The 15,034-nt window shown below is 45.2% G+C and overlaps 1 protein-coding gene across 1 annotated transcript in view; it reads left to right on the forward strand.

The window, feature by feature from the left end:
• The window catches only part of PTPRH (protein tyrosine phosphatase receptor type H), a 200,480-nt gene that overhangs the window by 166,051 nt on the left and 19,395 nt on the right, over positions 1-15,034 (forward strand). Inside the window, exons 17-19 of the mRNA XM_040428959.1 lie at positions 189-279; positions 12,247-12,323; positions 12,522-12,656. Of these exons, the coding sequence (XP_040284893.1) occupies positions 189-279; positions 12,247-12,323; positions 12,522-12,656 (303 nt within the window). The remainder of the gene's footprint in view (positions 1-188; positions 280-12,246; positions 12,324-12,521; positions 12,657-15,034) is intronic.

Raw genomic sequence — 15,034 nt, forward strand, 5'->3', positions numbered from 1 at the left:
ATGGCTCACAATTTGCTGGCATGGTGGTAAAGGCTTGAGAGGATGTCCACAATGAGAACCTCCCTCTCAACAGATTAGATGTTGGCCAACTATGGCCCTCTTTGTCCACCATTGCTCTGTCTGTAGGCTCCCTAAGGGGATGTAATATGCTTTGATTTCTGTCTAACTTCTTATTTTTGTACCACTAGGAGCTAAGCTCGGTTGGAACCACGCAGTCAAAAAGAGTAGCTGAGCTGCCGGAAAACAGAACTAAGAACCGTTTTATCAATGTTCTACCATGTAAGTAAATATAAAGTATACCAGTACAGTATGTATACCATCTTAGTGATCAGCAAGCAGTACATACTGCATAGAAAGAAACAAGTAGTTAATTAAAGGGTTACAGTAAATGCCATAACTAGTTCTGAGCAGACCTTCAGCACAGCTGAATGCAGCGTAGTGCAGGGGCAATCTTGATTGTGTGGCCAGTTGGGAGTAGTAGTGGTACCCATGGTTCCGACGCTCCCTAGGGTTGTGCTGTCCTGTGGAAGGGCGCACCAGTTTTTCCTTTCTGTTTCAGAAGCTGTACTGTTTGACGACGGTCAAGGTGCCCTTGGTTTTGAAGGTTTTGTGGTGCAAGGCAGGGTCTTGGGAAGCAATGATGAGGCAGTAGTGCAGCCGAACAGTTCTTTAATGAAGATTCAAATGCAAACAGATCATGCCAGTTCTTTAGCATGCAATGGACGGGCAGATGTTCAGAAATGTACTTTCCACAGATGTACAGGTTTCATGGCTGCACAGGTAGTTAATAATGCGAAGTGTCTCCTTTAAAGGGGTTGTCCCGGAATTAAGAAAATGAAAATACTTAAATATTACTTTATTATAAATGCATTGCCAATTACTTTTCATTAGGTATAATGGTTCATTTTGTCTGGGGAGCAATGATTAGGAGAAATAAAATGGCTGCTGTCCTATTAGTACAGACAATACCTGTCCTAATCCTACAGCAAGACAGGATACAGCTACAGAGCTGCCTTAGCCTCTTTTCTGCTGTACTTGTCAGAGATTATGATCCTGAATACCTGAATCAGATCTTAAGCTGAATCTCTGTAGAAATGGAGTTAATGAGGAGACATGAAATACAGAGAGGAGGGTTAGGGTGGGGATAATGAGCAGCAGCACTTGTATGCAGTCTCCATTACCACAGCAGCACATTGCCACAGCCTGTCCTGTCCATCCTCTCTGTACTTCACATCTCCTCATGAACTCAATTCCTACAGAGATTAAGCTAAAGATCAGCTGTACAGGGAGTGCAGAATTATTAGGCAAGTTGTATTTTTGAGGATTAATTTTATTATTGAACAACAACCATGTTCTCAATGAACCCAAAAAACTCATTAATATCAAAGCTGAATATTTTTGGAAGTAGTTTTTAGTTTGTTTTTAGTTTTAGCTATTTTAGGGGGATATCTGTGTGTGCAGGTGACTATTACTGTGCATAATTATTAGGCAACTTAACAAAAAACAAATATATACCCATTTCAATTATTTATTTTTACCAGTGAAACCAATATAACAGTGATGGCTAACCTTGGCACTCCAGCTGTGGTAAAACTAAAACTCCCAAGATGCCCCGCTTGCTTGGCTGCTCTCAGAACTCTATAGAAATAAATGGAGCATGCTGGGAGTCGTAGTTTCACCACAGCTGGAGTGCCAATATTCTGAATCGGCTGCAAAGGCTATGAATGTGGTTTTCAGTAGCACATGGAGCTCATTGCCCTGAAGAGATTATTCATCCCAAATCACCTTTCCAGATAGCTTACTCAGTCACAACTCACATGAAAGAAGATCTGGCGATGTTTATTCGTCGTATGATCCGTAGAATGCAAGTTACAACAGGTAAAAGAACGATTCTTCCATGCAGGTATAGAGAATAGACACAGGTCAGATGAGTTACAGCATTAAAATGACTGATGCAGCAAAGAGGGGGAGGAGACAGAGCAGCATGCAAACTAAGGAATGCCACAAGAGACAAACTAGATAGGCATTAAAGAGACAGTACATAATAAAAATAATATCATGTAACATGACACTCCCCGCCTGAAATCTTTAGATTTCAAAGTCTATTACATATATAAAGATAAGTCCAACTTGAACCTGTAGGGGAAGAAACGTTAAAGGTAAAACTGGTGTGTAAACCATAGATACGAGATACCCGCAACAAGAAGATATGCAGTAAATGAACAATGAAACATGACGTCCAAAAAACAGATGGCTTGAGTCCTGCGGTCTATAGTTGTAATTAGGGTTGTCCCGATACCACTTTTTTAGGACCGAGTACAAGTACCGATACTTTTTTTCAAGTAGTCACCGATACCGAATACCGATACTTTTTTTAAATGTCATGTGACCGTTTTGGGGGATCTGTGGATGACGCACTGTCATGTGGGGGATCTGTGGATGGCACTGTTATGGGGGATCTGTGGATGGCACTGTTATGGGGATCTGTGGATGGTGCTGTTATGGGGGATCTGTGGATGGCACTGTTATGGGGATCTGTGGATGGTACTGCTATGGGGTGGGATATCTGTGGATGGCATTGTTATGGGGTGGGGGGATCTGAGGATGGCATTGTTATGGGCTGGGGGGATCTGAGGATGGCATTGTTATTTGGTGGGGGATCTGTGGATGGTGCTGTTATAGGGGATCTGTGGATGGAACTGTTATGGGGAGGATCTGTGGATGACACTGCTATATGTCATCCACAGATCCCCCTCATAACAGTGTCCCCCAATACACCGGGCCCCGCCGCTCACCGAAGTATTTATAAACGTGAATCCTTATCCTGTTATTAAGTTGAACTAACGCTGCCCTCTCCCATGTTCCCCTGTATCCCCCTGTATCCCCACAGCACTTACTTAAGCTTCCATAGCAGGCAGAGCGGACGGCACCAGTAACGTCACTCACGCGCGACGTCAGTGGGCGGAGCAGGCGCTCTACGTCAGTGAGTGACGTTACTGGTGCCGTCCGCTCTGCCTGCTATGGAAGCTTAAGTAAGTGCTGTGGGGATACAGGGGGGACATGGGAACATGGGAGAGGGCAGCGTTAGTAAACAGGATAAGGATTCACGTTTATAAATACTTTGGTGAGCGGCGGGGCCCGGTGTAAGAGTACAGTGACTGCACCGGGCCCCGCCCATAGTTACGCCCATAGTATTCTATTTATGTATCGGGGCGGGGTATCGGCGGCTGAGTACCGCCGAGAAAACTCGGAATCGGTCCCGATACCGATACTAGTATCGGTATCGGGACAACCCTAGTTGTAATCGTGGGACTTCAACAGTAGCACAGTCAATAGTGATAGTGATATTCTCCCCGCCATAACAGGTATAGCCGGTACTCCTGCCTAAGTCACTCACTTGGGAGAAGAAGCACCAATTCCGTGATTGGTCGTGAGAAAGTCCGAACAGAACCTCCTTTAGTTATCTTAATTTCAACCTTTCGAACCTTTCCGTCATCGCTGAGCATTACGCTTGTTACAAGACCCATAGGCCACTCATTGCGACAGACTTCTCTATCTTTCAGAAGAACAAGGTCTCCTACTTTGAGGTTAGGCTTGGGTGTTTGCCATTTGGAACGGCTTTGAAGGGTATGCAGGTACTCCTTTCTCCAGCGGTGCCAAAACACATTGGCTAGGTGTTGCACCCGTTTCCATTGACGCCTATAGATCTTCAAATAGGCCACTGCAGCTATAGCTTCAACTGATGCATCAGAGAAAATATGGATTTCCCTCTGGACAGCGGCTGAGATGGAGACTGGGGCATAGCAACGTGGAATTTGGAGCTGTTCTAATGTCTTCAGAGAACCTCTCCATTTCTCCCATCTTTGTTGTTTCTCAATAGGTAACGGAGTGTCCCAATCTATGTTATCAGTAGTAAGCTGTCGTAATAACATCTTACCTTGGATGGTGACTGGGGCTATAAATCCCAGTGGGTCGTAGATGCTGTTCACTACGGACAAGACTCCTCTCTTGGTGAAGGGTTTGTCACAGGTTGACACCTGGAAGGTGAATGTGTCTACTTTGATGTTCCACAGCAGACCTAGACTTCTCTGCATAGGGGGTGTGTCTGACCCAAGGTCAAGGTCTTTCACACTGGCAGCATAGTCCTCAGGGTGAAATGCATTCATTAGCTCTTGGCTGTTAGATATAATTTTGTGAAGTCTCAAGTTTGCTACAGCTAGCATCTCTTTTGTTCTGGTAAGAAGATTAATTGCTTCTTTAGCAGTAGGAAAGGATTTGAGCCCGTCATCTACGTAAAAGTTCCTTTCAACAAATTGACGAGCATCGGATCCATACTCAGCTTCTCCAAGCTGAGCTGTCTTTTTTAGTCCATAGATTGCTACAGCTGGGGAAGGGCTGTTCCCAAAGACATGTACCCTCATTCGGTAATCAATTACCTCTTTGTTGATGTCGTTGTCCTTGTGCCATAGAAACCTGAGGTAATTCCTGTTATCTTCCTTGACGATGAAGCAGTGGAACATTTGTTGAATGTCGGCCATCACCGCTACAGGTTCTTGACGAAAGCGAATTAGGACTCCAATGAGGTTGTTGTTCAAGTTGGGCCCTGTGAGGAGCATGTCGTTAAGTGAGAAGCCTTCATGTTGGGCACTGGAGTCAAAGACAACTCTGATTTGGTCTGGCTTTCGTGGGTGATACACACCGAAGGAAGGGAGGTACCAGCATTCTTCTCCTTCTTTCAATGGGGGTGCGGGTTCGGCATGACCCCTGTCAAAGATATTCTGTATGAAGTCCACAAAATGTCTTTCCATCTCTGGCTTCCTGCTTAAGGTACGCTTTAAGGAGGAGAATCTTTTGACTGCTTGATGTAGATTGTTTGGTAGCTTCTCTCTCGGGAGGCGAAAGGGTAGGGGTGCTACCCAGCTATTGGAATCTTTCTGAAAGAACTCATTGTCCATTACTTTAAGGAATTCTTTGTCTTCTGCCGAAGGAGCCAACTTGTCGTCTTCACTGCTTACATTGAAAACTGTAGAACCAAAGCTGTCATCGTAGGTGCGGGAAAGGTTTGTGTTGCGATGTTGCAACTTGCAGCTAGTTACCTTCTCCTTCACCCAGTAGTGATGTGGGCATGGCTCAAAGTGAGTATTACGACCATTTGGCAATACATTTGTCTTGAATGAAGAAATGTTAGTAGGCCTTTTCATTTTGCCTATACAGACGTTGCCTATGATGACCCAGCCTAAGTCCAGGTACTGGGCGAATGGGGCCTCTGGAGGTCCGCTGACCTGCCTGTGTACCTTGTGGATCCTTAGAATATCTCTTCCCAGCAGAAGAAGGATTTTAGCATCTTTGTCAAGTGGTGGGATTTCACTGGCTATTGACCTTAGATGAGGGTGGTAGAAGGCAACTTCTGGTGTAGGTATTTCTTCTTTGTTGGCTGGTATCTGGTTACACTCTACAAGTGTAGGTAAGGGTAATTGTAGGTTATTTTCTAGGGAGGACACAATAAATCCATGAGCCCTTCTTCCAAAAACCTCTGTAGTTCCACTACAAGTGCCTAAGGTGTAAGGGTGAACCTCTCCTTTTGTGCAAAATAGATCGAACAGTTCGGATCGTGCAAGCGATCGATTGCTCTGATCGTCTAAGATAGCATACACCCTTAAAGTCTTTTCTGGCTGATCCTTGTGATGAATATTCACTAGGCATATTTTAGCGCAAGATTTGTCACAGTGGTCTTCCCCACAGACTTCAGTGCACGAAGAAAATACCATGGTGGAATTAGGTACGTGATCTGTACTCTTCCCGCTGTGGTTCTGCCCAGGAGGAAGGTCTGCATGTTGTGAAGGATTGGACTCAAGGGGATGGAGTGCTTGCACATGGTCCTCGGAACCGCACTCTATGCACTTGATAGGAGTTTTACATTCCTTGGCAAAGTGATCGGTGGAAGCACAGCATCTATAACATACCCCAAAAGTCTTTAGAAGTTCCTTTCGTTCTTGTAGGGGCTTTTTTCTGAAACCGATACATTTTTTGAGGGGATGAGGCTTCTTGTGGATGGGACATAATCGGTTTGGGTTTTCGATCTTGCCGCTCTTGTTTGGGGCGGGAGTGGGAATAATGTCTGTCTTCCTAACGGACACGGGACCTCTGCGGTTCCTGTAGCTAGTATGTAGGTTGTCACCTTTAGGTGAGGGAGTATTGAACTCGCTGAATGCAAAACTAGGATCGTTCTTGGTGTCAGCAATGTTCCTGACGAAATTGCAGAAGTAGGAGAACGGGGGAAAGGAAACCTTGTTTTCCCGTTTGTATGATGACCCAACTTGGATCCACTTTTCTTGTAGGCCATGCGGAAGCTTGCAAACGATAGGGTTAACTCCTCGAGCAGTGTCCAGGTAACTGAGGCCAGGTAGCTTAGGGTCAGTTTTGGCAAGCTGGACTTCGAGAAGAAGGTCGCTGAGTCTCTGGAACTCTATATTGTCCTTACCAGATATCCTTGGGAAATTTTCCAATCGTTTGAGCAATGCATTCTCTATGGCTTCAGGACTACCGTAAGTCTGTTCTAGACGCTCCCATGCTGCGGTGAGACCTGCAGTTGGATTGTCGATGTAAACTGACCTGAGGCTCTTGACACGTTCTGTTGACTGTGGGCCAAGCAACCCGATCAGCAGATCCAGCTCACGATCGGCAGTAAAACCGATACCGTCTAATGTAGTTTTGAAAGCGGCTTTCCAGCTTCTATAATTTTCAGGCTGGTCGTCGAAGTTTACTAGGCCTGACTTGGCGAGCTCATGTCGAAGTAAGTACTTTACTACCTCTGTTGTATCGGTTGCCTCTGACTTTACATAGGAGGTTGCTGGTTGATTGTTGTGGATTGCATTGTTTATGGTATCGTTGCAAAGAGACGTGGGAAGATATGGTGCAGCAAGGGCATTCAGCTGAATTGTTGGGTGAAGGTCTGGAACAGTACTGTTAGCAGGAGGCTGGCGACTTGCTTGCGGATTAGTGTGCCGTTTTGTGACATATGCGGGATCAGCATGACAGTCGGGAGCTGCACTGGGGTGGGTTTGCATGTAGGAAGTGGCTGGAACGGCTTTTACCTGATGATGTGGTGAAGTCCTTGCGTTGCCGTGAAACGTGGAGGTAATTGAGTGTTCACTGCTGTGGTTTAGAACATAGTTCTTAGTGCGTTCAAAAGGATCTTCTACATCTGCCTTGACGCTGACCCTTTCGCTAGCATTTTCATCTGCACCGATAGCTTGTTCCAAAACCTTTAGTTTTGCTGCAGCTGCCTCGTAGTTGCTCTGTTCCTTTAAAGCTTCAATTGCTGCCCTTTGACGTGCCGTTTGAGCTTCTATTGCTGCCTTTTGATGCGCTGCCTCGGCTTCCCTTACTGCCTTTTGATGCGCTGCCTCGGCTTCCATTACTGCAACCTCGGCCTCCATGTCTGCTCTCTTTTTTGCATATGCGGCCCGTACCTTGATAGCCTCTGCTTCGGCGCGGGCATTCATTAGCTGTTCACTAAGCGTTGAGTGCCTTGAACTTCGGGATCTAGAGGAACCTTTAGAGCGTCTGGTGGATACAGATTTGTGAGATACAGTGTCCCGTGGCAGCATTAATTTTGCTTCTGACTTTGCTTTAGTTCGCTGGATAAAGCTTTCTCTTTCCTCATTAAGAAGCTGGGCATTGTTAAGTTGCTCTAAGGACTCCTCAGTGTTGATGCTTTGCAGAATAGTTTTATATTTGTTGCTTGTAGTCTGGTACAGTTCGTATGAAGCAGAGAGATGCTTTATGGCGCCCTCTAGTTGCAGTACCTCATGGCTGGGACATGAAATCACATCAATGTGGGTGAGGATTTTATCCCAAATCTGCTTCAAACTGGTTGCTAGTTCAGTTCTCATGGATTCATAGTTCTCTTTAACCTTCCAAGTGGGTTTCACAGAGCGTTTGGTCGATGCAGTGAACTCTGGGTCCTCATCCTGACTTTCTCTGTGTGAAGCATGCTGTGGTGTTTCATCACACACTGAGCCCTTTCCACTCATGATGGCCTGCAGTACACAGGCTTGACTGTAGCAGTGAAGAGTGTCTGTATACTGTGAGGAGCTGTAACAAGCTGTGCTGGGGTTGTATGCAGAATTCTCATGCAATACACACAGTTACACTTCACTATGATCTGTCCTGTGACGCAGTTATCTCTGTGCAGGCTGCTGGATACGTTCTTTTACTATTCTGAATCGGCTGCAAAGGCTATGAATGTGGTTTTCAGTAGCACATGGAGCTCATTGCCCTGAAGAGATTATTCATCCCAAATCACCTTTCCAGATAGCTTACTCAGTCACAACTCACATGAAAGAAGATCTGGCGATGTTTATTCGTCGTATGATCCGTAGAATGCAAGTTACAACAGGTAAAAGAACGATTCTTCCATGCAGGTATAGAGAATAGACACAGGTCAGATGAGTTACAGCATTAAAATGACTGATGCAGCAAAGAGGGGGAGGAGACAGAGCAGCATGCAAACTAAGGAATGCCACAAGAGACAAACTAGATAGGCATTAAAGAGACAGTACATAATAAAAATAATATCATGTAACATGACAGCCAAGGTTAGCCATCACTGCAATATAACATCTCAACATTCACAAATATACATTTCTGACATTCAAAAACAAAACAAAAACAAATCAGTGACCAATATAGCCACCTTTCTTTGCAAGGACACTCAAAAGCCTGCCATCCATGGATTCTGTCAGTGTTTTGATCTGTTCACCATCAACATTGTACTGTTTTCCCTCCTTGTAAATCTCACATTTGATGATGGACCACAGGTTCTCAATGGGGTTCAGATCAGGTGAACAAGGAGGCCATGTCATTAGATTTTCTTCTTTTATACCCTTTCTTGCCAGCCACGCTGTGGAGTACTTGGACGTGTGTGATGGAGCATTGTCCTGCATGAAAATCATGTTTTTCTTGAAGGATGCAGACTTCTTCCTGTACCACTGCTTGAAGAAGGTGTCTTCCAGAAACTGGCAGTAGGACTGGGAGTTGAGCTTGACTCCATCCTCAACCCGAAAAGGCCCCACAAGCTCATCTTTGATGATACCAGCCCAAACCAGTACTCCACCTCCACCTTGCTGGCGTCTGAGTCGGACTGGAGCTCTCTGCCCTTTACCAATCCAGCCACGGGCCCATCCATCTGGCCCATCAAGACTCACTCTCATTTCATCAGTCCATAAAACCTTAGAAAAATCAGTCTTGAGATATTTCTTGGCCCAGTCTTGACGTTTCAGCTTGTGTGTCTTGTTCAGTGGTGGTCGTCTTTCAGCCTTTCTTACCTTGGCCATGTCTCTGAGTATTAAACACCTTGTGCTTTTGGGCACTCCAGTGATGTTGCAGCTCTGAAATATGGCCAAACTGGTGGCAAGTGGCATCTTGGCAGCTGCACGCTTGACTTTTCTCAGTTCATGGGCAGTTATTTTGCGCCTTGGTTTTTCCACACGCTTCTTGCGACCCTGTTGACTATTTTGAATGAAACGCTTGATTGTTTGATGATCACGCTTCAGAAGCTTTGCAATTTTAAGAGTGCTGCATCCCTCTGCAAGATATCTCACTATTTTTGACTTTTCTGAGCCTGTCAAGTCCTTCTTTTGAGCCATTTTGCCAAAGGAAAGGAAGTTGCCTAATAATTATGCACACCTGATATAGGGTGTTGATGTCATTAGACCACACCCCTTCTCATTACAGAGATGCACATCACCTAATATGCTTAATTGGTAGTAGGCTTTCGAGCCTATACAGCTTGGAGTAAGACAACATGCATAAAGAGGATGATGTGGTCAAAATACTCATTTGCCTAATAATTCTACACGCAGTGTATTCAGGATCACAATCCCTGACAAGTAGGAGAGGAGGATGAGGTATTTCTTTAGCTCAGTGTTGTGAAGTAACTTGTCCTCCTGTGTGATTAGTACAGGTTTTGTGTGTACTAATAGGACGGCAGCCATTTTATTTCTCCTAATAATTGCTCCCTGGACGAAAAGTGCCATTATAACCAAGGAAAACCAAGGGAATATATTTATAATAAACTAATATTTAAGTATTTTAATTTTCTTAATTTCCAGTGAACCCCTTTAAATTCGTCTTCCTTACTTGTGACTTCTACACATAAGCATCAAGGCATGGGGTAAAAACGTTACTTTAGATAATGAAATGCAACCACAGGGTGGTTCCCCCTAACAGCAGGCAAACGTTTTAGCTCCTTTTTGGACAGGTTGCGTACTTACAGTACACATCCACAAAATCCACTGTGGGATAGGGATAGTCCCAAACAGGTTATCAATCTGCTTAAATGTGCATTCAGGCACTGGAAGCACACTCCTGAACACATATGCCGTAAAGCCAATAAGTCCTTTTAGATAGGTTATCTCTACTAATCTTTCTGTACACCTCCATGTTACATCTGGCTTACTCTCTGGCTCAGCTCTGGATGGATCCAGGTCCAATCTGGCTTATTAGCATACTACTGAGCCTAAACTGAGAATGACTCACTAATCCCTTACACACTCTTACTGGCTCTGGAATGTTTCTCTGTCTCTATATATAGAAGTTCACACCACGCCTCATCTAATGGTGGCTGAATAAGTAGTCCCCAAACACAAGAAATGGGTACATATTAAAATAAACACATTTTCAACTCTTCCTTTTCCACTTTGCAGAGTACTGCTACTCTGGAGCAGGATACTTCATGAAGACCTCAAGCCTCTCTAGAAGTTCCACTAGTTGGGTGGGCCACAGTTACTGACAGCTAGTGCTGTGGGTCTCTGAAAGGCTACTCTCTGCCACATATGCAACTCACTGGGCTGCACCAGTCACTAATAATTTGCAAAGACCACTGTCTCTGTGGGTTCATGTGCCCGCTAAGCCACTACCTTTCATGGAAACCAAACTACCTGTGTCTGTATCATGCACCTTGCATGTGGTTTACACAGTTCCAGTCCAAGTACTTAGTAGTAAAGGACACTACTCAATATGACTTGTCTGGCTTGCACAATACAGGAAAACACTTTAGACTTCACTTGTAACTGTGGAGGAGGAATGACTCACTTAAACTTTCCCAATAAACACTTGGCCTACTACTCTCCCTCCTGGTCTCACAAGTCCACTCACTCTATTAGACTTGGATGGACAAGCCTTACGACTCAGTGTAGCCAAACGTTCACCATCTGCTGTAGACCACAACTCTGCAGTGGCACACACCTAGCACACACTGTCTCAGTAGTGACTTCCATAGACTCTCTCTGACTTATTTCATGGCAACTGCATCTCTGCACAGCTGTACTCTCACATAAGCAGTACTTGACTCTTGCCTTACCCTTAGACTCTGCATCCAGACCACCAGCCAATCTCATGGCAACTGGGCACAGGCTTGCTGCTGTGACTCACTCTCAGCAGGTCATTCAGGCACCACACATGGTTGCTGCTATATTCTACTCTCTAGTGCCAAAATATGCCCTTTAACACCTCTCCTGCCTCCTCCTCCATCAGAATCTTGGCACAACTCTGAATGCCAAAACGCTTCAGTGTTGGACTCTGCACTTCTTACTGAAAAAGTTGTTTTCTTGGTTCCCAGTGGCACTGGCATGGTGTGACAGCCCTGTAAAAGGTTCTCTGAGACCAGAAACTGCTGTTCAGTTTGCTAAGCAGGGTGCAAATGTTAACAATAAAGTCTCACCTGTCACCAGCACTCCAGATCCAGTGCCAAGCTATTTCCTCCATTTCTGGTCCTGAGGCCTTTGATTGACTGGCAGTAGTAACATGCATGTACAGTAGATGTAGACATCTGGCACAGCAGGGACCGGAAGCAGCAGAGAAGGGAGCTTGGTACTGGAGTCAGAGCACTTGTAACAATTTTTTTTAACTCTTGCACCCTGCCTGGCTATCTGAAAAATGTTTCGCAGTTTCAGAAAACCCTTTAACAGAAAAGGTCAGAACAGTTGTGCGGCACTCCAGTTGTCGTAAAACTATGACTCCCAAGATGTAAACTTGGCTGTTCTGTGAAATGAATGGACCATGCTGGGAGTCATAGTTTCACCACCACTGGAGTGCTGGGGGTGAGCCATCACTGCTCTAACAGAAAGGATAGGGGCAATGAGTTTGAAACCCTTACAATTTCGTTACACTTTACATTTGGTTCCTAAGAGTTGTGTATTACAATCTTCATTTATAATTGTATCATTTGCATTTTATTTCAAGACGACCATTCAAGAGTTAAATTGTCTATTATGAATGGAATATCCACTTCTGATTACATCAATGCCAACTACATGCCAGTGAGTACCAGCTTTAGATTTGTTTTGCTCTAACAACCTCCATTGCCATGTATTTGTATGTGTTTGGGATAATACACTGTGATGGCTTTTTAATACTATACTACATGTTCCTTTATTCATGTCTTATTCTCTTACATCAGATAAGATGATGCCTTCTCTTGCGAACATCATTTAGCAAATATGTTTCTTTATCTGCAGGGTTATAATTCAACTAAAGAATTTATAGCCAGCCAAGGTCCATTACCAAATACTACTTCTGATTTCTGGAGGATGATTTGGGAGCATCAAGTCAACACAATTGTAATGCTGACCAACTGTATGGAGAATGGTCGGGTAGGTTATTGTCCACTAAACATTCGCCATCCTATATTACCTTGTGCAAGACACAATGCAATACAAGTAGATGTCATGATTAGGGATGAGCGAACCCGAACTGTATAGTTCGGGTTCGTACCGAATTTTGGGGTGTCCGTGACACGGACCCGAACCCGAACATTTTCGTAAAAGTTCGGGTTCGGTGTTCGGCGCTTTCTTGGCGCTTTTTGAAAGGCTGCAAAGCAGCCAATCAACAAGCATCATACTACTTGCCCCAAGAGGCCATCACAGCCTTGCCTACTATTGGCATGGCTGTGATTGGCCAGTGCAGCATGTGACCCAGCCTCTATATAAGCTTGGGTCACGTTGCGCTGCACGTCACTCTGCTGATTCAAGCATAGGGAGAGGTTGCAGCTGCGACGTTAGGGCGAGATTAGGCAGTGATTAACTCCTCCAAAAGACTTCATTCTGTGATCGATCTGCAGCTGTGGATCATTGAAGTGCTAATATTGACTTGCTCACTTTTTTGAGGCTGCCCAGAGCGTTTTTAGATCACTTTTTTTCTGGGGTGATCGGCGACCATTTTGTGACTTGTGGTGCGCCAGCACAAGCTATCACCAAGTGTATTTAACCATCAATAGTGTGGTTATTTTGTGCTATATCCTACATCAGCTGCAGGCTGAGCCTGTGTCACCGAAGTGCATTTAACCATCAACAGTCTGGTTATTTTTTGGCCATATACTACATCTGGTGCAGGCTGAGCCTGTGTCACCCAAGTGCATTTAACCATCAACAGTGTGGTTATTTTTTGGCCATATACTACATCAGGGGCAAGTTGAGCCTGTCACCCAGCGCCTAAAAAATAGACCTGACATTTCTATTCAACCAAATCTGTACTTTTTTAGCTGGTCAAATTATTTGTAGTGACCGTAAAAGCACACTTTTTGTTCTGGGTTGAAAAACTATTCCCAAATTTGCCATTCTCAAAATAAGTAGTTTCTGGTATATGAGGCCTACTTGAAATCTATCCCAAAAAGGATATCTTACATTGAAGGTACTGATAGTGTCATTCAGAAAAACCTAAGACACACGCTACCGTGCAGATAGAAGTCTGATTCTGAGATTAAACCTTAACCTGTCACACAGTGCAAAAAAAAACAGGTCTCACATTTCTATTCAAGCAAATCTGTACTGTTTTAGCTGGTCAAGTTATTTGTAGCGACCGTAAAAGCCCTATTTTTTTTTCTGGGTTGAAAAACTATTCCCAAATTTGCCATTCTCAAAATTGTGGTGAAAGGGAACAATGAGGAAAACATCTAATAAGGGACGCGGACGCGGACGTGGACATGGTCGTGGTGGTGTTAGTGGACCCTCTGGTGCTGGGAGAGGACGTGGCCGTTCTGCCACAGCCACACGTCCTAGTGCACCAACTACCTCAGGTCCCAGTAGCCGCCAGAATTTACAGCCATATTTGGTGGGGCCCAATGCCGTTCTAAGGATGGTAAGGCCTGAGCAGGTACAGGCATTAGTCAATTGGGTGGCCGACAGTGCATCCAGCACGTTCACATTATCTCCCACCCAGTCTTCTGCAGAAAGCGCACAGATGGCGCATGAAAACCAAGCCCATCAGTCTGTCACATCACCCCCATGCATATCAGGGAAACTGTCTGAGCCTCAAGTTATGCAGCAGTCTCTTATGCTGTTTGAAGACTCTGCTGCCAGGGTTTCCCAAGGGCATCCACCTAGCTCTTCACCAGGGGTGGAAGAGATAGAATGCACTAACGCACAACCACTTATGTTTCCTGATGATGAGGACATGGGAATACCACCTCAGCACGTCTCTGATGATGACGAAACACAGGTGCCAACTGCTGCGTCTTTCTGCAGTGTGCAGACTGAACAGGAGGTCAGGGGTCAAGACTGGGTGGAAGACGATGCAGGGGACGATGAGGTCCTAGACCCCACATGGAATGAAGGTCGTGCCACTGACTTTCAGAGTTCGGAGGAAGAGGCAGTGGTGAGACCGAGCCAACAGCGTAGCAAAAGAGGGAGCAGTGGGCAAAATCAGAACACCCGCCGCCAAGAGACTCCGCCTGCTACTGACCGCCGCCATCTGGGACCGAGCACCCCAAAGGCAGCTTCAAGGAGTTCCCTGGCATGGCACTTCTTCAAACAATGTGCTGACGACAAGACCCGAGTGGTTTGCACGCTGTGCCATCAGAGCCTGAAGCGAGGCATTAACGTTCTGAACCTTAGCACAACCTGCATGACCAGGCACCTGCATGCAAAGCATGAACTGCAGTGGAGTAAACACCTTAAAAACAAGGAAGTCACTCAGGCTCCCCCTGCTGCCTCTTCTGCTGCTGCCGCCTCGGCCTCTTCTGCTGCTGCCGCCG

This window comes from Bufo bufo, chromosome 1 (assembly GCF_905171765.1).
Source record: "Bufo bufo chromosome 1, aBufBuf1.1, whole genome shotgun sequence".
Classification (NCBI taxonomy): domain Eukaryota; kingdom Metazoa; phylum Chordata; class Amphibia; order Anura; family Bufonidae; genus Bufo; species Bufo bufo.